The sequence below is a fragment of the Aethalodelphis obliquidens genome, unplaced genomic scaffold (assembly GCF_003676395.1).
Source record: "Aethalodelphis obliquidens isolate GAN/ISIS:26980383/991018 unplaced genomic scaffold, ASM367639v1 scaffold43, whole genome shotgun sequence".
Taxonomy (NCBI): Eukaryota; Metazoa; Chordata; class Mammalia; order Artiodactyla; family Delphinidae; genus Aethalodelphis; species Aethalodelphis obliquidens.
Window position 1 is genome coordinate 3,490,399 of NW_020837987.1, and position 21,100 is coordinate 3,511,498.

General features: G+C 42.7%; 1 protein-coding gene across 5 annotated transcripts in view; it reads right to left on the minus strand.

Annotated features, from left to right (window-relative positions):
- The window catches only part of CEP89 (centrosomal protein 89), a 79,854-nt gene that overhangs the window by 8,486 nt on the left and 50,268 nt on the right, over window positions 1-21,100 (minus strand). For all 5 annotated transcript variants that reach the window (XM_027079327.1, XM_027079326.1, XM_027079325.1 and 2 more), the window contains 4 exons: window positions 20,525-20,705; window positions 7,555-7,722; window positions 6,616-6,757; window positions 3,041-3,130 (listed from right to left, as the gene is read on the minus strand). In XM_027079327.1, coding sequence (XP_026935128.1) covers window positions 3,041-3,130; window positions 6,616-6,757; window positions 7,555-7,722; window positions 20,525-20,705 — 581 coding nt within the window. The remainder of the gene's footprint in view (window positions 1-3,040; window positions 3,131-6,615; window positions 6,758-7,554; window positions 7,723-20,524; window positions 20,706-21,100) is intronic.

The following is a 21,100-nucleotide window of genomic DNA, read 5'->3' on the forward strand; positions in this document are numbered from 1 at the left end:
TCCTACTGAAGTTTTCATCTTTAAATGATATCCTTTGACCTCAGTTATCACAGGTGACGCAATCAGCAAGTTCATTCCACCTTCTAACTTCCTTCCCCCTTTACCTACGGTTTTTGCCTTGGTTGTATTCCTTCTACGTTGTCAGGTTGTAGTATGTCTACATGTAGTTGCATCAGCCTTACCCCTGCTTTTGTAAAGGCTCAGTTCACAGTTAAGTATATCCTTTGCTCACGAGCAGTACTCTTCTGAAATGTGCCCAATCACTTCTTGGCTGAACTCAAGTTGACGGATCCTTAGGAAAGGTTTATAGAAAAAACGTTCCAGAGTCCTTATATGGTCACAGCTGTCTGAAGAGCAGCCTGGTTGGATGAAAACATCCTTGAATATTCATAGATGGAACTCCACTGTTCTCTGGCATTCAGTGTTGTTGTTGAGAAGTGTGACGCCAACATGATTTTCTTTTTCTTATGTCCTGGTCTTTTGCTTGGGTGTCCAAGGTATTCTTTCTTTATCTTGAAGTCACAGGTCTTGATGTCAATTTTCTAGGGCCATCCTGGGTCAGTTTTTCATAGGTACTTAATGTGCCCTTTCAATATGTAGATTCAACTCTTCATTTATTTCAGAAAATTTTATGAATCAAAACTTTTAAGAATTATTCTTTGGAGCAGGATAAGTACCATTGTTTTGACTTCTGCTTTAGGTAAACTGCATCCCTATCACTTTCTACTAGTGTTTTTTTTTTTTTTTTGGCTGCACTTTGCGGCTTGCGGGATCTTAGCTCCCTGACCAGGGATCGAACTCGGGCCCCCAGCAGTGGAAGCACAGAGTCCTAACTACTGGATGGCCAGGGAATTCCCTCTACTAGTTCTTTTTATTTCTGCCTTCTTGTCTTTGCCTTTCTCATTTATCCTTTATGTCCCTTATCCTGCTTTTATGATATCTTTCTCCCTGGGCTCCTTATAATTTAGTCTACATTTCTCCTTTCCTTCTATTTCTTCCCTGAGTTGTGTCAGTTCCATTTCACATCCTCCTTTGTCTGGCCATCTGTGTCTCTGCTTTTTGGCATTTTTCCCCAGCTTTTACTGTTTTATTGAGTTTGAGCTACCTGGCTACCTGCCTACTTCCTTACTTGTCTATCTACCTACCAACGTATCAGTTCACCTTACAGTACAGGTTTCAATTTTGATCTCCTTTGTGGCAACATTATTTCTGATGCGCTTACATCATGTGTAAGAAAATTATACTTCTATTTTTCTTAAAGAATTTTTGTGTGGAGGCCACTGAATTCTTTTGGAATGAGATGAGGTTCCTGCGACGGTGAGAGCAATGGGTCAACTTCCAAGCTTCACACACCACTTCTCTTGCAGTCCCTTCTCTGGCTCTCTGAACCCAGCCTGGTTCTGAAATACTTCTGCCTGCAGCTCTAATTTCCCAGATCTCATCACTGCCCTGACTTCCAAGTTGATGTCCTCACTTTTAGGAGGGTTTTGCTAAGGTCTCCTGAGATGTCACCTCTGAATTTTTTTTTTTTGATGTGGACCAGTTTTAAAGTCTTTATTGAATATTGCTTCTGTTTTTTTATGTTTTAGTTTTTTGGCCACGAGGCACTCGGGATCTTAGCTCCCCGACCAGGGATCGAACCCGCACCCCCTACATTGGAAGCGTGGAGTTCTCAACCACTGGACCACCAGGGAAGTCCCTGTCACCTCTGAATTTTGACAAGCCTTTTCCAGGTCTCTTCTCCTCACTTTCCCAGAGATCCTGCCCTATCTGACCTGGATCTGGCTCACAGATTTCTTCTCTGGGTGACTGGGTGGAACTTTTTTATTTTTACTGCTCTTATTCAGTTGAACAATAATGAGACAAATTCCCAAGACAAGGCCAACCGCTCTGAAGATCAGACCTTCTCTTTGGGAAATAAAAGCCAACAGGAAAACCAGGAAAAAAAGAACAAACTACAACTGCTCTTTATTACTCATAATACCTCTATGCAGATTCCCATCATTAATAGTGTGGTATAGTCCTTCTAGCCTTTCTGATGCAGAGTTGAGATGCTGTTTTCTATACTGCCTTTGATCTTGTTACATTTTTTAAATTGTAAAATATATTATTTCATTCCCCCAACAGTTACTGAATTAATTGAATACTATGCACCAGGTGCGATTCTAGGTGCTTGGGATATACCAGTGAACAAAAACAGAAAAAGAGAAAAAAATCCCTTCACTTGTTATCCTGGTCAGAATAGACAAACAGTAACCAACAAACATAATCAATAAATTACGTAGTCTGTTGAAAGGTGATGTTGTCTCTGGAAGAAATAACAAAGCAAGGATAGAGCCTAGAGATATTTCTGTGTCTTTTTTTGTTTTTAAACAGCTGCATGGTATCTTATTGTGCAGATGAACTCAAGGTTACTTAATGAATGGAGAGGTGCTATTTCTTATTATTTTTTTTTTGGCTGCATCACACAGCATGCAGGATCCTTAGTTCCCTGACCAGGGATCAAACCCGTGCCCCCTGCAGGGGAAGCACGGAGTCTTAACCACTGGACTGCCAGGGAAGTCCCGAGAGGTGCTTTTTAAAAAAAAATTTTTTAATTAATTAATTAATTTATTTTTGGCTGTGTTGGGTCTTCATTGCTGCATGCAGGCTTCTCATTGCAGTGGCTTCTCTTGTTGCAGAGCACGGGCTCTAGGTGCGTGGGCTGCAGTAGTTGTGGCACGCGGGCTCAGTAGTTGTGGTTCACAGGCTCTAGAGCACAGGCTCAGTAGTTGTGGCACGCGGGCTTAGCTGCTCCGCGGCATGTCGGATCTTCCTGGACCAGGGCTCGAACCCGTGTCCCCTGCATTGGCAGGCAGATTCTTAACCACTGCACCACCAGAGAAGTCCGAGAGGTGCTATTTCTGCCAGAGAAACCCAATACTGCTTTACTCTGTGGATGATCAGTGATACATACATGCAAAATGGGTCCTTTTCTTAAACATGGAAATCTGACCCCGGGAAGCCCATTCCCGTTAGGAGTGGCTAAATGTCCACTTACCTTGACTTTTTCCTCCAACCTTCCCAAGCGAATATTGCCTTCAATGATTTTGTTGAGAACGCCATGCTTCTCACTTTCTAAACATTTAGCCTACAGAGTAAAGTGAAAAAAAAAACAATGGGCTCTTAGTTTAACAGGAAAATTAAAATAATAAAACATCTTCTGCTGAGAGTATTACTACAAAGATTATTACCATTCTGCCACTCGTCCTGGCCTGACACCTCTCCAGCCCCCCACCTCCAGATTCCTATCCCCTGTGTGAGGGCTGTGGGCAGAACTTGGACCAACAGCTGAGGAGGGCAAGAGCCGGGAACGGCAGTCTGGGCGCCCCTTCTGGGTACAACTGGAAAATCTGAGCCCCTCAAACAAGGGGGATGTGAGCTTCCAGGACACTTCTCTATTCTTGGGGAATATACCATTCCTTCCATCATATCCAAGGAACAAGTGCCAACATGCAGATAAACTTCTCACTGGACTATCTGAATAATTAACAAAATTAAGGATAACTTGAGATGAACACACAATGCCATTCTCCAAACCAAATGTGACGGGCGGTAGATCAAAGAGGGATGTCACTGAAGTGGAATGATTTAGATTAATATCCAGATGGGACATGGACTACTACACACTATAAATTAACCATTTCAAATGGTAAAATTTTTTTAAAAAGTAAAGGGGAGCATTCCTTCTAAGGTAGTACAGTAGTGACAAGTGAGTTTCTAGAAAGGAAAACTAAGACCCAGGGAATTAAACTTGCTGCAAGTCACATGGAAACCCATCCTAAAGGGATTCGGAATGAAGATGCCAGTATCAATAAATTACTATACAGGGGGCTCTCACAAGGCCCAGGAGACCAGGACAGGGTAAGGTGAGGGTGCACGGCCAACAGTCCCACGACAGGGCAGAGGCAGCCAGTACCACCCCCGAACCCCAGCTACAGAGGCTGGTCTTGGGGCTGCCAGGGGCAAGGAGCCTGCAGGGCCAAGGGGACAGCAGTCCGCGTGCACACTGAGGTCCCTCGTGGTGGGTGGAGCCAGGGCAGGCTGAGAGCAGCTCCCCCAGCATCTGGAGGGTCTGAAGATTCTAAATCTGAGCCTGGCTTTCAGGCCATAAATAACAAAGGTCAAGGCGGGAGGAGAGAACACATTTTATTAATAGTCTGTTGGCTTAATCTGTAACTTTTAAGTATTTGGACAAGCAGTATATGGCCTCCATTTGTATGTCCATCCTGGGTCCACAAATATGAGGAGTGAGCCTAAGGGGACCGTCTGATGGTCGAGGAGGCTCTTGACTTCATCACGGGAGCCTGGGATGCTCTCTGGCCCAAACAGGAGGTACAGGGCCTGCCTCCTGGGGGAACCAGCGTGTCCCACCCTGTAAACAAGATGGCCCTGACACGAGGCAGCCAGGCTCCCATGAGTGTTTGCTGGATGAGTGCGTCTGCTTGGCACTTTCCATCTTTCAACAAGCTTTTGTGTTGCCCTCGATATCCCAGTGGGTAAGCTCAGGAGACACAGCAGAAGAGGAAATGGGCACTCAGCACTGGTACAGAACATGCCAGAGACCTCAGCACTTGGGTTGGGATAGCGACCTCTCAGGAGGGGACTACCGGTTCAGGAGGTCTGAATGCTTTTAAGGGTCCTACCATGGCATGTCAAAGTCAAATTGCCTCTAAAAGACTCGGGGAAGGGCTCAGAAATCACCAGTAATGTATAGCCACACTTACCACGCTCCTACCAGCAACTACTATGATTTAAAAAAAAATTTGTAACACTAATATAAGTGCAAAATGGAGTCTCAAGACTGGCTTAATTAGCATTTCTTTTATTACAAGTAAAGATCAACATTTTGCCCCAAGAGCTGTATACTATTTATATGTCCTCTTATGTAAACAATGGCTAAAAGCCTGTGTCCATTTTCCTAAGGAGGAACTTAACATCTTTCTAACAGATGGGAATAAGCCTGTGACACATCCTGACAGACTCTCTGCCCCTCAATCACCCTGAGGAAGGGTGGAGTTACCTCCAAGTTGGCTGATTTCTGACCCTTACAGAAAGTCTACTGGGCTCTTGGAATGACATGCATTAAATTATTACTTCTAATCCTATGCCACCAGAGATCTGCAGCACTGCTTAAAGAAACATGTTTAAATGCACATAAGCAATATGTATTCAAAGTAGAAGAATCACAAAATGCAGATAGGTAAAAAAGATTTTTTAAAAAATCACCTGTCATTTCACCGTTTGGAGATACAGTTATCTAACTCACTGTTCTATTTTGTGGTAAACTCTATCAGACTCTTTTCAACACACAGCTTGGCACAGCATCTGTCTCCTTTAACTGCACGATCTGCTGTAGACATCTTTTAAAATCAGTGTGGAGATGTGAGATCACGCCCACAGCGTCACTCTTGCTGGCTGAGCAGCGCTCCACCATCAAGGGCAGGGGTCCCCAACCCCTGGGCCACAGACTGGTACTGGTCCACGGCCTGTTGGGAGCCGGGCTGCACAGCAGGAGGTGAGCGATAGGCGAGCGAGCGAGTGAAGCTTCATCTGTATTTACAGCCGCTCCCCATCGCTCGCATTACCGCCTGAGCTCCACCTCCCGTCAGATCAGGGGCGGCATTAGTTTCTCATAGGAGCGCGAACCCTACTGTGAACTGCGCGTGCGAGGGATCTAGGTTGCACACTCCTTATGAGAATCTATTGCCTGATGATCTGAGGTGGGGCTGAGGTAGTGATGCTAGCGCTGGGGAGTGGCTCTAAATACAGATTACCATTAGCAGAGAGGTTTGACTGCACAGAGACCATAATAAATGAATTGCTTGCAGACTCATACCAAAACCCTATCAGTGAGTGGCAAGTGAAAACAAGCCCAGGGCACCCACTGATTCTGCGTTATGGTGAGTTGTATAATTATTTCATTATATATGACAATGTAATAATACTAGAAATAAAGTACGCAATAAATGTAATGCACTTGAATCATCCTGAAACCATCCCCTGCCCACCCCGGTCCACGGAAAAATTGTCTTCCATGAAACCGGTCCCTGGTGCCAAAAAGGTTGGGGACCGCTGATCTGGGGACCACCAATAATGGACCCAATTCCTTTCCTCAGGACTGGTGCCACTAGAAACAATGTGGGATGAGTACCCCTGGAGCTACCTCTTTGTGCCCTTTAAACTGTGTCATTGGGACGAACTCTACTTAACCTGTCTAGGATTCCTACGTCTCATCTTCAAACAGGGACTACATTAAGACAACTTTACAGAGAGAATATAAAGATGCCCCTGTGTGTGTAATAGAGGCCTGATGACTACTGTTCCCAGTTGAATGGACTGATTCCCTTAGTTTACCTTCTAAAATATCATTTGCCAGTATTTAAAAGTTTGGGTTATTTGCCTTTCAAAAATGTTTTTCACTGATGGTTGAAAAATAAAATTTTGGAGAACTTGAAAATTTATGGTTGAAATGTAAAAAGACGCAGCTTTTTATGGATCATTAAAAACAAAAACCTTTAAAATTATGTTTGCATATTAACTTGCAGCATACTTGAAGTAACTGAGGAAACTTACCAAATACATAAGATTGTCACGTTCTTGGGTTATATTCTCTGCCAGGACGACAAGATTTGCCAGGTACTGGTGAGCAGACATTTCGTTCTCCATGGCTTTTTCCACCTGCTTTTTGAAGACATCAATTTTCTTTTGAGATCTCCTAGAGAGGTCCCCCAAATGGTGGAATAAAAAATTCATTAGCCTGCATGGCCAGGGCATAGTGAATATCTGTATCATAAAAATAGCAAGCATGTTATCATTTAAGTGTATTTTGCAGCAACCTAAATCTTCTATTTAGTTTCAAGGTGAGAAGAGGTAACTGAATTTAAAGGAAGCATAATTACTGACTCCAAGCCAAGTCAATAGGAATCACAAAATGCTTAACACACTTAACAGACTAATACATATTATTCTAGTAACTTTTTGGCTTGTGTTCTTTAAAAGATATTTTTGAAAAAGGAATCCAGTAATCCCTGGATTAGACTTTTGGGAAACACTTAGTAAAGAATTTCTAGAACTTTCAGAGTCCTAGGGTCAGCATTATGACTATCAACCGTAATTGAACAATAATGTTGGTCATATTTTAACGTTTTTTTTTTTTTTGGTACACGGGCCTCTCACTGTTGTGGCCTCTCTCGTTGCGGAGCACAGGCTCCGGACGCGCAGGCTCAGCGGCTATGGCTCACGGACCCAGCCACTCCGCGGCATGTGGGATCTTCCCGGACCGGGGCACGAACCCGTATCCTCTGCATTGGCAGGTGGACTCTCAACCACTGCGCCACCAGGGAAGCCCGATGTTGGTCATATTTTATATGTTGGTATTTAATAATCTCATCTATCCCTTTCCATTTCATTGCCAATATTAGAAAAAGAAAAGATAAAGAATATGAAATAGAATATTCAATTGTCTTTTTTAACTATTAAAAAAAAAAACAGCTTAAGAAAAAAAAAACCCACCTATTTATTTTCTGTGCCTTTTCGAGTTCAGCTTCCAGCGCCTTGTTTTTAGCCGTCAGATTTTTCTTCTCTAATAGCAGGCTCTTTTTCTGCACTTGCAGGGCTGCCAACTTTTCCATCAACTCTTCCATCTCAGCGTTTTCTTTCTCTTCTTCCTTCTGCAACTGGCTGATGGACAAAAACATCACAAGCCTGTACCCAGTACACCGAGGTTAAATGAAGCAGCCACCGCCAGGCAGGGGCAGCACAGCCTTCCGGCCTGGCTGGGCCCTTTGGAGGCCTCTGTGGGAGCATCGTCATCCAGCCCCTGGCAGAGCTGGTGGGGAGCTCCCGGAGGGCGGCAGAGAGGGGGTAGCTGGTACACACTGCTTTGACGGTAATGATTTAATCCCTTTTTCTGCCCACCATTTTTGCTTATGTCTGTGTGTGTATGTGTATTGTGTGTGTATATATACACACTTATTTATACTCCCTCCAGAAAGAATTTAAGACAGCTTGATTTTTTACATAGTTATAATTGCCCCTCCTTAAATCCTAATGCTAAAACAAATTTTATTTCATACTAAAATAATTATGTTTTTCTGATAAAAGAAACAAAAACAAGGAGGGCATACAATCAATATATAACTCTGGCAAAATGATGCCTGAGAGAAGAGTTATTCCTTCACTGGTTCTCTCGGTCAATTTTCACGAAATAACTGAGACCGAATAGGTAGGGCCACACACACAGAGGCTGCCCAGCATTCTGAGCGATGGGGTCTCCCAGGGTACCACGTGGGGTTTACTACTTCCTGGCTGGCTGGCTAGTGAACAAGCCTCACGCTGCACGTGTTTGGGGTCTGCCTCACTTGCCACACAATTTCAGTGACCAGCCTCGGTTGGCTCCCTGAACACTCAGTCAGGAATTTTCCAGTTTCCACTGCTCTCTAGTTTACTACTTTTAGTTAGTCAAAGAGCAGAGGACACACCTGGACAAAACCCACAGAGTTGGGGTTTGAATTAAACTCATCTTTTATCTTTTTTCTTTGCTGCATTTTGTTTTGAGTTTAGAATTTTATTTAAAGGTAATTTTGCCACTTACCTGACACCAAAATCAATCGATTCACAAAATCAGTCAAAAAGTTCACAATGAAAAGCAACCAAAGACAATAGGAAATGCTGGGAAAGTGCTGGTGGGCGTGCACAGCCGCCTCAGAGAACAATATGTCAAAATCTAGAAAATGCATTTACACTACGGCCAAACAATGCCACCTCTAGGTATGTATTTAGGGAAACCGATAAACTGCACAAGAAAGTTTACTGGGGCATTGCTTAAAGGAACAAACTTAGAAACAATTTAAACTTCCATTAATAGGCTAAGTAAAATGCAGTATTTCATATGATGGAATACCACCATGCAGTTAAAAAGAATAAACTCTCAGACTTCCCTGGTGGTGCAGTGGTTAAGAATCCACCTGCCATTGCAGGGGACATGGGTTCGAGCCCTGCTCCGGGAAGATCCCACATGCACTGGAGCAACTGAGCCGGCGAGCCACAACTACTGAGCCTGTGTGCCACAGCTACTGAAGTCCGTGCACCTAGAGCCGGTGCTCTGCAACAACAGAAGCCACTGCAATGAGAAGCCCACGCACTGCAACGAAGAGTAGCCCCTGCTTGCCGCAACTAGAGAAAGCCTGTGCGCAGCAATGAGGAACCAATGCAGCCAAAGGAAAAAAAAAAAAAAGAATAAACTCTATGTATCTATCTCAACATAGAAAGATGTTTGAAAATTGAGTGTAAAAAGCGAAGATACTAAAAGTATGAATTCACTTATGAACACATAAAACACACCAAAAAAATACTATGTCATTCATGGATACATGTAGAAATAAAAAATAGATTGGAAATATAATTCCAAGTTTATGATAGTGATTGCTTTTGGAAAGCCAGGGAAAACAATGGGACTAAGGATGGTGGTTAAAAGGGGCTTCAGCTGTATTTCTAACAATATAGTTCTTAAAACAAACAAAAAAAGGTGGAAACAATTTGCACACACATACAAAAAGTTAACACTTAATATTTGGTGGGAGAAATAGTTGATTAAAAAAATTTTTTTTAATAAAATGTGTCCTATTCTATCCCTAGAGTCTCACTCCTCAGAAGAAACTTCTGCTGACCATTTCTGATTTTAGTTCCTCTGGTGAAAAACCATGACTTAAATTTTTAAATTGTGAAATGTAATATAGAAAACTATACAAACGGTAAATGCATATTTTAACAAACAATTATAGTGAACACCCACATAATTACCACACAGGTCAAGAAACAGAACACTTCTGGTACCCCAGACACTCCCATGTGTTCCCTCCCACGCCCCCAGTCATGGAGTCCCTCCTTAATCATCTCTATAGTGTCATCGTCTATCTATGCATCACTACAGCTTAGTTCAGTTTGCCAGTATTGGAACCAGATATAAAGGGAACCAAGACCCATTCATAGGTGCACAAAGGGACTATATGTACTTTAGTGTCATTACGCCTATGAGACTCACCCGTCTTTTTGTGTGGCTATAGAATATTTCGTTGTATCAGTATACCAAACACTATACATTCGTTTTCCTGATGACAGTCACTTGGGCTATATTCTGCACACACACTTGCAGGATTCTCTAGGGCAGTGCGACTCAAAGTGTGGTCCTCAGATGGATCAGATGGGCAGTCTCCAGCTGTCTGTTACTCATCCACAAGATAAGCACAGAAATTGAGAAAATGGCTCCAAAACTTTTATAGCATTTCAACGTTGCTGTGACATCTGGGCAGTCTGAGGTGAGTGCACGCATTCTGCTGAACAGCAGCTTGGGTGTTGTCACGTTTGCAGAGAGAGAAGCGTGTGGTAGGAGCCGCATACTTGTCACGTGCAGCAGGAATACATAACAATTTATAATTTTAAGATTAATTTATCAACTGTAACTCAAGAATATATAAAAACCAGAATTCATTTATTTCACTGAAAAATAATTTAACTATTATTTTACTGGACACACTGACCTGGATTTACGATAAAGGGTTAAAGAAGAAGACTGAAAATACAAAGACTTCTTTCTGCTTCCAGCCAAGACAGAGTTACAGAGACCAGATTTATTCAGCTAGAAAACCAGGCAAAACATAAGAAACAACAGTTTTCAGACTTTGGACAATAGGCAGTACAGGACTGTGATCCCTGAGAGGGAAATAACAAGGTGAGTACTACGACTGCTCCAGCTTACTGCCTGGCCGCAGTACAGGGAGGGAAAACCCAAACCAAACCCAGTGGACTTGCTGAGTTGAGGACTCAGAGATCAGAGATCAGAGATCAGAGAGGCCAAGGCAGGTAGAAGTTGTGGGCAGAGAGGAGGGAGTGACAGGGAGAGAGGAAGGACTCTGGAGATCTTTAGGCGGGCTCACCACCAGTCTTTGGCTGACTACTGATCTGCACATGTATGAGAGGAAACTACCTGAGGCCGAGGAAAGAACCACGAGAAACAAGGAGGCAGAATAATTCCTGACGTTCACCAAGAACTGGGAATAGTGCAGGAGCCCACCAGCCAGAGTAGAAAGACCTTATCATATAAGGGAGATTGGCGATAACCCTCAGAAGGGTATTACTGCCTTTGTAGTAGGGTTAAACTAGCCCTGACTAAAGGCTGCTTTGGGCCTACCCTAAAAAAAGCAAGCTTTGAAAGAATCCAACTACTGTCTAGTAACATAAGTGTGCACTAGGACAAAATGTAACACTATTCAAAGCGATGCACTAAATCTAGCATCCAGCAACACAAAATCTACAATAGTCATATCCAATCAAGCATGGGAATAAGCAATAAAATAGGGTCCATGATCAAGAGGGAAAAAAATAATCAACAGAACGGATACAGAAGTCAGAGAGATGATGGCATATAATAGAGAATAACAGCATGGGGAGGAGAGAAATGAAAACTACAAAAAAGACTCAAATGGATCTTCTAGTGATGGAAAAAAACAAGTGGAAGAGGTAAACAATATGTTGGATGAGAATAGAAAGATTAGACGCTACAGAAGAAAAGATTAGTGAACTGGAAGACAAGCAATATAAACTACCCATTTGAAGCACAGAGAGAAACAAGAGCAGGAAAAAGAAATGGACAGAGCATCAGAGGCCCATGAGACAGTATCAAGTGGTCCCAGGAGGAGAGATGAGAGAGGGAAAAATGGAAAAGAATATGGAAGAAATAACGGCTAAATTATTTCCAAACCTGATGAAAAATATATATCCACAGCCCAAGAAGCTCAATCAACCTAAAGCTGAATAAACATAAAGAAACCACACCAAGGTACATCCTAAGTAAATGCTAAAAACCAGCAACAAAGGAAAATTATTAGAAGAAGCCGAAGAGAAAAGACATCACTGTTCAGAAGAACAAAGATAATAACCACTGCAGATTTTCATTAGACACAATGCAAGACAGAAGGCTATAGAGAACACCTTTAAACTGAATGGGAAAAGACTCCAAAACCAAAAACCCGTCAACTTGGAATCTTTACCCAGTGAAATTATCAATAAAGTTTAATGATTTTTCCAATAAAAGTACTGTGAATCTTTCTATTCCTTTCTATTTGTGATGCTTTGTAGATAGCTCTTTTCTTCCTCATTTCTTTCCCTTTTTTTGGGGGGGGGTCTTTTTCAAAATCTCATTTTCTACATATTTATTCCTACAAAGAAATACAATCGATTTTTATAAATTGACTTTGTTTCTACCAATGTTGCAAAAATTCATTATTATTTCTATTTTTATTGAAGCATAGTTGATTTACAATGTTGTGTTAATTACTGCTGTACAGCTAAGTGACTCAGTTATACGCATATACGTGCTTTTTCGTATTCTTTTCCATTATGGTTTATCACAGAATTGAATATAGTTCCCTGTGCTATGCAGTAGAACCTTGTTGTTTATCCATTCTATATAAACCAGTTTGCATCTGCTAACCCCAAACTTCCAATCCATCCCTCTCCCACCCCCCTCCCCCTTGGCAACCACCAGTCTATTCTCTATGTCCGTGATTCTGTTTGTGTTTCACAGATAAGATAGGTTCATTTGTGTCATATTTTGAATTCTACATATAAGTGATATCATATAGTATTTGCCTTTCTGACTGACTTAGTATGATAATCTCTAGTTGCATCCATGTTGCTGCAAATGGCATTATTTTGTTATCATTTTTATGGCTGAGTAGTATGCCACTGTATATATGTACTACATCTTCCTTATCCATTCATCTGTTGATGGACATTTAGGTTGTTTCCATGTCTTGGCTATTGTGAATAGTGCTGCTATAAACTTAGGGGTCCATATATCTTTTAGAATTCTAGTTTTGTCTGGATATATGCCCAGGAGTGGGACTGCTAGATCATATGGTAATTCTATTTCTAATTTTCTGAGGAACCTCCATACCATTTTCCACAGTGGCTGCACTAACTTACATTCCCACCAACACTGTAGAAAGGTTCTCTTTTCTCCACACCCTCTCCAGCATTTGTTATTTGTAGAGTTTCTAATGATGGCCACTCTGACCAGCATGAGGTGGTACCTCACTGTAGTTCTGATTTGCATTTCTTTAATAATTAGCGATGGTGAGCATCTTTTCATGTGGATATTAGCCATTTGTATGTCTTCTTTGGAGAAATGTCTCTTTAGGTCTTATGCCCATTGTTCAATTGGGTTTTGTTGTTGTTGTTGTTACTGAGTTGTATGAGCTGTTTGTATATTTGGGAAATTAAGCCCTTGATGGTTGCATCGTTAGCAAATATTTTCTCCCATTCTGTGGGTTGTCTTTTCATTTTGTTCATGGTTTCTTTGCTGAGCTAAAGCTTGTAAGTTTGATCAGGTCCCATTTGTTTACTTCCGTTTTCAGTTCTACTGCCTTGGGAGGCTGACCTTAGAAAACCTCGGTATGATTCACGTCAGAGAATGTTTTGCCTATGTTCTCTTCTAGGAGTTTTACGGTGTCACGTCTTATGTTTAAGTCCTCAAGCCATTTTGAGTTTTATTTTTGTGTATGGTGAGAGGGTGTGTTCTAACTTCACTGATTTGCATGTGGCTGTCCAGCTTTCCCAACACCACTTGCTGAAGAGACTGTCTTTTTCCCATTGTATATTCTTGCCTCCTTTGTCAAAGATTAATTGACCATAGGTGTGTGGGTTTATTTCTGGGCTCTCTCTTCTGTTCCATCGATCCACATTTCTATTTTTGTGCCAATAACACGCTGTTCCGATTACCATAGTGCAAAAGTCTATTATTATTTCTAATGATTTATTTGTAGATCTGTTTTCTACATATGGAATTCTATCATCTATAAATAATGACACTGTTATTTCTTTCTTCCCAAACTTTATAATTTTCTTTTTCTTGCCATGTGCACTAGTTAGCATTTAGTAACCAATGCTGTTTATGCTGTTTAGAAATGGTATCAGAGGGCATCTCTGTACTGTTTCCAGTCTCAATAGGAAAGCTTGCAACATTCCACCACTGAGAGTGACATTTACTGTAGTTTTATTTTTCAGCAGAACCATTAAAGTTGTTCACATCTATTACTAATACTGTTTTTAGAGTTTTTACATCTAGATTCATGAGTGAAAATGAAATGTAATTTTCCTTTCTTATACCATCATTGTTGGGTTTTGGTATCAAGGTTATATTTACCTCATAAAATGAATTAGAGAGCATTAACTCTTTTTCTGCTCTTTAAGAAGTGTTTAGGTGAGACTAGAATTATTTCCTCCTTGAATATTTTTAGAGCTCCTTTGTGAAGGTATCTAGGCCGGTAGTTTTCTTCAAGGGAAGATCTCTGGATTCAATTTCTTTAATGACTAAAGGAATATTCAGGTATTCTTTTTCTTTATAAGTCAGTTTTGACAAGTTATATTTTTCAACGAATGTGACTATTTCATCTAAATTTCCAAATGTATTGTCACGAACTTACTTTTAGGTGCATCTAGTTGATGGATTGAACCTTTCGTCTCTATGAATTGATCCCCTTTGTTATGTGGAGTCTTTACCTTAACATTTACCTTGTCAGATGTTAATATACTTTACCACCTTTCTTTTGGTTCGTGTTTGAGTAGTATAACTCTTTCTGTCCTTTTACTTTTGCACTTTCTGTGTCCTTATGTTTGAGATGTATATCTTAGCGACAACACAGAGCTGCTGTTGAGAGTTCTGGTAAACTACTCCGTGATACTGCTGCCTTGGCATCCATTTCGTGTGGCCAAGAGGCCTGCGGGGGTCTTGAACAGACACTAGCCCCGCTCTGGAGCACAGGCCCTATAACAGCCAGCAGAGTCACAAGTCAATGTACGTTCCTCATATGACTCCCCCAACGACCCTCCTTCCTCAGCTCGCAGGGCCTTCCCCTCATGTGCCCTTTAGGTAAGAACCCCCTCTCCCCCTTGAACCTTACCCAAACCCTGCTCTTTTCTGGTTTGAACTGACCAATTGGCCTTAGCCCAGGAAGCCCAAAGCACTCCACCCACGGACCCTAATAAGGGCATGTGCCTCAGGTCCTGCGGCTTCTCTCTGCCTGCACCTGCCTTGACCTCCCACGTGGCCCCGCGAGGAGTGCTGTGCACCTCCTCCAGGACCTGTGAGTGATGAGCTTCTCTATTTCACTTTCCCTACTACCGATACATTTGCTTTTAAATCTAACATTTTATTTTGTGTTTCCTGTTTTCCCACTTGTTCTACCTTTTCTTGACATCATTTGGATTACTTTTTAAAAAAATCATTCTTTCTTTCCCTGTACTAGTTTAGAAGTTAAACACATTCTGTTCCCAGAAATTTCATCATGCGTATTTTCAAACTATAATCAACACCTCTATCCTCTTCTGAATGATAGACTTTAGAACACAAATCCCATTTACCACCCTCACTAATTATATGCTCTTTCTGTTGTACATTTTAATTCTATGTATTTTTAAGTCTCCAAAGATATTATCATTATTGGTTTATAGAATCAATGTTCATTTACATTTACCCACAAATTTACCACTGTATTTTAGTTCCATCTTGCTTCTCAGATGTGCCACCTTGAGTTACTTTCCTCCTCCAGACTTATGCCTTCTATACCCTCCTGGAATGGCCTTTAATGCAGGTCTGCTGGTGGTGACACTCAGTTTGGGTTGGAAAATACCCTTATTTGACTTCACTTCTGAAAGGGATTTTTTCTGGTAATAAAATCCTAGGTCATCCAGGCTTTGCTTGTATCCAGCGCTCTGAAGCTACCATCTAAGGGACCACAGCACCCCTGTTAAGAGCCTGCTGCCGCTGAACTCCTCCGAAGGAAACTGACCCCGTCGGGCCAGCACAAACCATGCATCGTCATCTTCGGCTGGGGAAGACTCTCAGCTATCCCATCTCTAACCACTCCTTTTGATTTAAATATATCCCTATGCTGATTCTTGTCTCCAATCTAGTGGTACCTCAACCTTTGAACACTCTGTGTCATCCCGAACTAGTTTTGCTTCTGACCTATTTCAGTTCGCTATTTCACAGTTCAGCTGTATCTAATCTGTAGTTAAGCCCATCCACTGAGTTTGTATTTTTCAGTTCTAAACATTCTACTTCTTCCTGTTCAAACCCACTATTGTCGCGTTTAGAGCTCCCCGAAGACAGTTTGGAGCCTGTCTTTTCTTTCTTTAAGCACACAGCCACCAGCTGTTGTATAGTCTTTGTCTGAGAATTTTGGGTTCTGTGGGTCCTTTTAATCAACGGCTTCAGGGACCTGGAAATGCCCTTCAACTATGAATGCCTCCCTTTCCATTTTCTTTAATCTCTCTGTGATTCCTGACGATCTGAGGCTGCACCTCTTGGGTGGGTCTTCCATCTGTTATCTTTTCTCTCCATTCCCAACTGTTTGTTTCCTGATGTTCTAGGTGAATCCACAAATTTCTCTTTCAGCCCTTCAACTGATGTTTTTTTGAAAATTCTGGTAATCGTTTTTAATTTTTCTTATTTAGTGATTACACTTTTTTTGCCATGGCATTTTATTCTTTTAAACTCTCCTTGGGAGCGCCCGGATGGCCTAGTGGGTTAGGATTCCGGGCTTTCACTGCCAAGGGCCTGGGTTCAATCCCTGGTTGGGGAGCTGAGCCGCCTGGCACGGCCAAAAAGCTCTCCTCAATCCCCTGTGTAATCTCAGTTTCCCTTGAAGTGAGTTTCTCTGCTCATCTAAGTCCCCTCCATTGCAATTTCCCCCCTACACCCAATGCTCCTTGCTGTTGGTCACATCTAGCCGTCTATTCTTACTTTAGGATGAAGACTGGGTATTTGGTGTGCACTGTAGCAGGGGACTGTTCTGTCCTGGTGCCTCCCTGAGCTGACACATCGCTGACTGATGACCAGGACTCCATCTGTGTAGGTGAGTTATGTGAATAGCTGGCTTCACTTTAGGATACAGGACCCCCCAAAACCAGGATAAGGAAGGCTTGCCTTTCGTAGATACCACTAGTCACCACAAACCCTTAGCTCTCCCCAAAAGAGTTTGCTAAATTTCTTTAGTGACGTAGGTTGACACCTGGTTTCTCTCCCATCACCCAAGCCGGGTAAGCTCGAGCTTTCTAGGCAATAGTAAAAGCAAACAGCAATCTAAGCTTCAAGTTGTAACCACCAGTCTTAGTCTAAGCCAACTGGACAGTTCACTAGGAAAATAAGCTTCTGCCGTTTCCTGCATCACAGTTCCTTCCAGGTATGGTTGCCAATAAGCAGAACAAGCAAGACAAAGTGGATAAGCCACTCTGGGTTGACTACCTGCACTGCCTTCAACAGGATAGGAGAACGACACATGTGCACCATACCGAGAAGCTCACTGAGCAGAGGTTCAGACCAACCTTTTTCTACATCAATAAAAATCTTTTCTTCATGACCTCACCTTTGCCTGAGGTACAACCCTTTCCTAACTCAGACTCACCCCCATTGTAGGAGCTAGTTCAACAGCCGCTCTGCTGCTAGTTAATAATTCCTCTTTTGTATGTGGCGTTATCTCTATTATGACAGCAGCATGGGAAGGGCTCCCCCTCACCGAGGCAACCAGAGGGCAAGTGCACTGAAGCCCCAGAGGCCCTTCTGTCACCTTTAGCCTAACTCCAAGGTGTCCTTGGCTCCAAGATGTCCTTGGCCCCTGTGTGGAGTAGCCCAGACCGAAACACTCTGGGTTTCCTTCTCCTTATTTTGCCTATTTTTCTACCAGGTCTTGGTACCTACCGCCTATACACACTTCCCCGAATTCACATACTCCGTCTCTGATGAATCCATGCCCCTCTTCCCACGTTACAGATTTCCTCTCCAAGAGTGCCAACAGGCTCAACACTCCCCCACCTCTACCCTCCTCATTCCTCTATTCCTTACCCCACCTGTCAACTCGGAGTCCAAAGCCTCTCAGCAAAAAGCTGGCACCAGGGCTTTCCCTCCTGGAGCGTAAGGACCTGACAAGCGGCTTTTCTGACTGTGGTGTAAGTGCCTGACATTAAGCTTTGGATCTGAGGCTTCCATTTCAAAGACATGCTTCTCGAATAAACATACTGCCGGCCACACAACTAGACAAAGAGCCAGGCCATCTTACCCATAAGGTTCCCCTTTTAGAAAGCTCTGGGTGCCCTAGGTACTGACCGCTTCAGTGGCCCCCTTCCTGCCCCAAATTCCTGCTTTCGCCAGTAAAGAGTGAACCCGTGAAACCCTAGGCACTTCACCCTTGACCCCAAAAAGGGCAGAATCTCAGGTCTGTGCTGTCTCTCTCTCTACCCTTGACCTTGTCATGTGGCCCCAGGTGTACCGTGAACCCTCTAGGACCTGTGAGGAATGAAACTTGTTTCTTCAGCGTTTCCTGATGGTGCTGCTGGGGCGCATCTTACAATCAGAACAAGAACTGTAAGGGCCTGGCCCAGCCAAAACAACACTTGGGTGGGGCTGGGGTGGGAGGGGGTAGCTCGCCAGAAGTAGGATGGCCCAGGTGAGTGCTTCAGGCATTTCTATCAGACAGCATCACTACTGACAGGCTGAGACTAGCAGGAAACACCTCCCAGTCCAGTGCCTTCTGAGCCACTACATTCCTGACCCAGTTTCCACTTAAAAGAGATTTGGTGACCTGTTTGTTCCTTCCATGACCACATCTCCCATTGCCTTCACTCCCATTGCCAATTAGTGGCTTCCTTCAGAAATTTTTTATACCTTTTATACTCACCTCTACGGGGCTATTAGGATATGTGGTTATGACGCATCCATAAAAAAAAAAAATGAGCCACAGGAGTGAGTATTTGAGGAAAATAAAATCATAAAGATGAATATGACTTCAAAAAAATGTCCTTCCTCTACTGGAACAGAAAAGTAAAGTACAGACCTGGCCCAGACAGCATGCAATAGTATAGTCAAAACACTGGGTTCCTGTACTTCTTATCATCCGCATTTACTGATACACCAAGCTAAGCACTTTGTATGCACTAACTCATTTATTCCCCCCACATCAACTACCTTGAGCTGAAAGCCCCACCATTTAAAAAATTATTTCTTCTCTATTACAAAAGTCATATGCATTCATAACAGAACACTTGGAAAGCAGAGAAAACACAAAGAAAATTTACATTACATTACTCGTTATGATAGTTAAGTTTATGCGTCAACTTGGCTAGTCTATGGTGCCCAGTTGTTTGGTCAAATACTCGTTAGATGTTTCTGTGAAGGTATTTTGGATACGTGACTAACATCTCAGTCAGTTGACTTTAAGGGAGATTATCCTTGATAATGTGGGCAGGCCTCATCCCATTAGTTGAAGACCTTATGAGCAAAAACTGAGGTTTCCCAAAGAAGAAAGAATTCTGCCTCAACACTATAACATAGTCTCAGGTTCCAGCCTGAGTCCCCAGCCAGCTGGGTTGCCCTATGGAGCCTGGATTTGCCAGCCCTCACAACTGCACGAGCCGCTACTTAAAATAAATCTCTCTCGTTTTCTCCAGATATATACATACATAACCTATACATATCCTATTGGCTGTTTCTTTGGAGAACACTGACTGCTGATACACCCATAATTTCACCTGCCAAAGATAATTTCTATTACTATTTTTCCATTCTTCCAATCCTTTCTCTATGTACGTATGGAATATAAGTAATTTTATATACATATATGTAATTACACAGACACAGACAGACATACACACACAAGAGTGATGAACTCGTCCCAGTCATCTTCGTTAACACGAGAAGTCCCGCATCCTGGGAAACCGCTCAGTCCCAGGCAAACTGGGATGGCTGGTCAGCTTAATACACACACACACACACACACACCCCTTTTTTCTTTTTTTTTTTTTTCAGTACGCGGGCCTCTCACTATTGTGGCCTCTCCCGTTGCAAAGCACAGGCTCCGTACACGCAGGCTCCGGATGCGCAGGCTCAGCGGCCATGGCTCACGGGCCCAGCCACTCCGCGGCATGTGGGATCTTCCCGGACCGGGGCTCGAACCTGTGTCCCCTGCATCGGCAGGCGGACTCTCAACCACTGCACCTCCAGGGAAGCCCCCCTTTTTTCTTTTTAAATAAAATTGCAATCATTCTGTACATACTGTTTTGTAACCTAATCTCTTCACTTACAAATATATTGTGGCTATTTTCCAATGTCAAAAATATTCTTCTGTGACATCATGTTTAATGGCTGCACTGTATTTCATTTTACGGTTCTATCCTTTCATTTCACCTCTAAAAACAAGAGAGGCTGGAACAGTAGGGGAAAAAATCATATACCTACACACAAACTGTAGACCACAGCCCTCAAGGACGGCCTTGTTCTACTTTAATAAAATATTTACCATTCTTAGTCTTGGACTCCTGTGCTGGTGTAGCAAAATGACTCAAAAAAAGAGGGAGCACCCTCTCTCTACCTGCCTATAACAACATGCATGGTGACACATTAATGCTTGAAAAGACATTGAGTCCTTACCTTTTTAATTCATTTACAATTGAAGTGTGCACTTCTATTGCAACTTTGCTGTCCAACTGTAGTTTTAGCTCCTGGCATTCCGTCCGCAAAATTTCCAATTGCTCCTTACTTTTAGTTAGCTCCTTTTCTTGGCTCTGTGTTTTAGCCTCCAGAAGCATTAGCTGTTTAGTCAGTTTAGAAACTGAAACACAAAATAGACGGATAAAGACTTGGTACAGAAGAGCTAATAAGGCATGATTACTGATTACTAATACTAGTGAGAGCTTATAAAAGATGATCTCTGGGCTTCCCTGGTGGCGCAGTGGTTGAGAGTCCGCCTGCCGATGCAGGGGACACGGGTTCGTGCCCCGGTCCGGGAAGATCCCACATGCCGCGTAGCGGCTGGGCCCGTGAGCCATGGCTGCTGAGCCTGCGCGTCCGGAGCCTGTGCTCCGCAACGGGAGAGGCCACAGCAGTGAGAGGCCCGCGTACCGCAAAAAAATAAAAAAAAAAAAAAAGATGATCTTAAAAAAAATGTGCTGGCGATTTAGAAATTAATACCAAAGCCTTTGTACTTAGCAATTACTGTCCCTATAT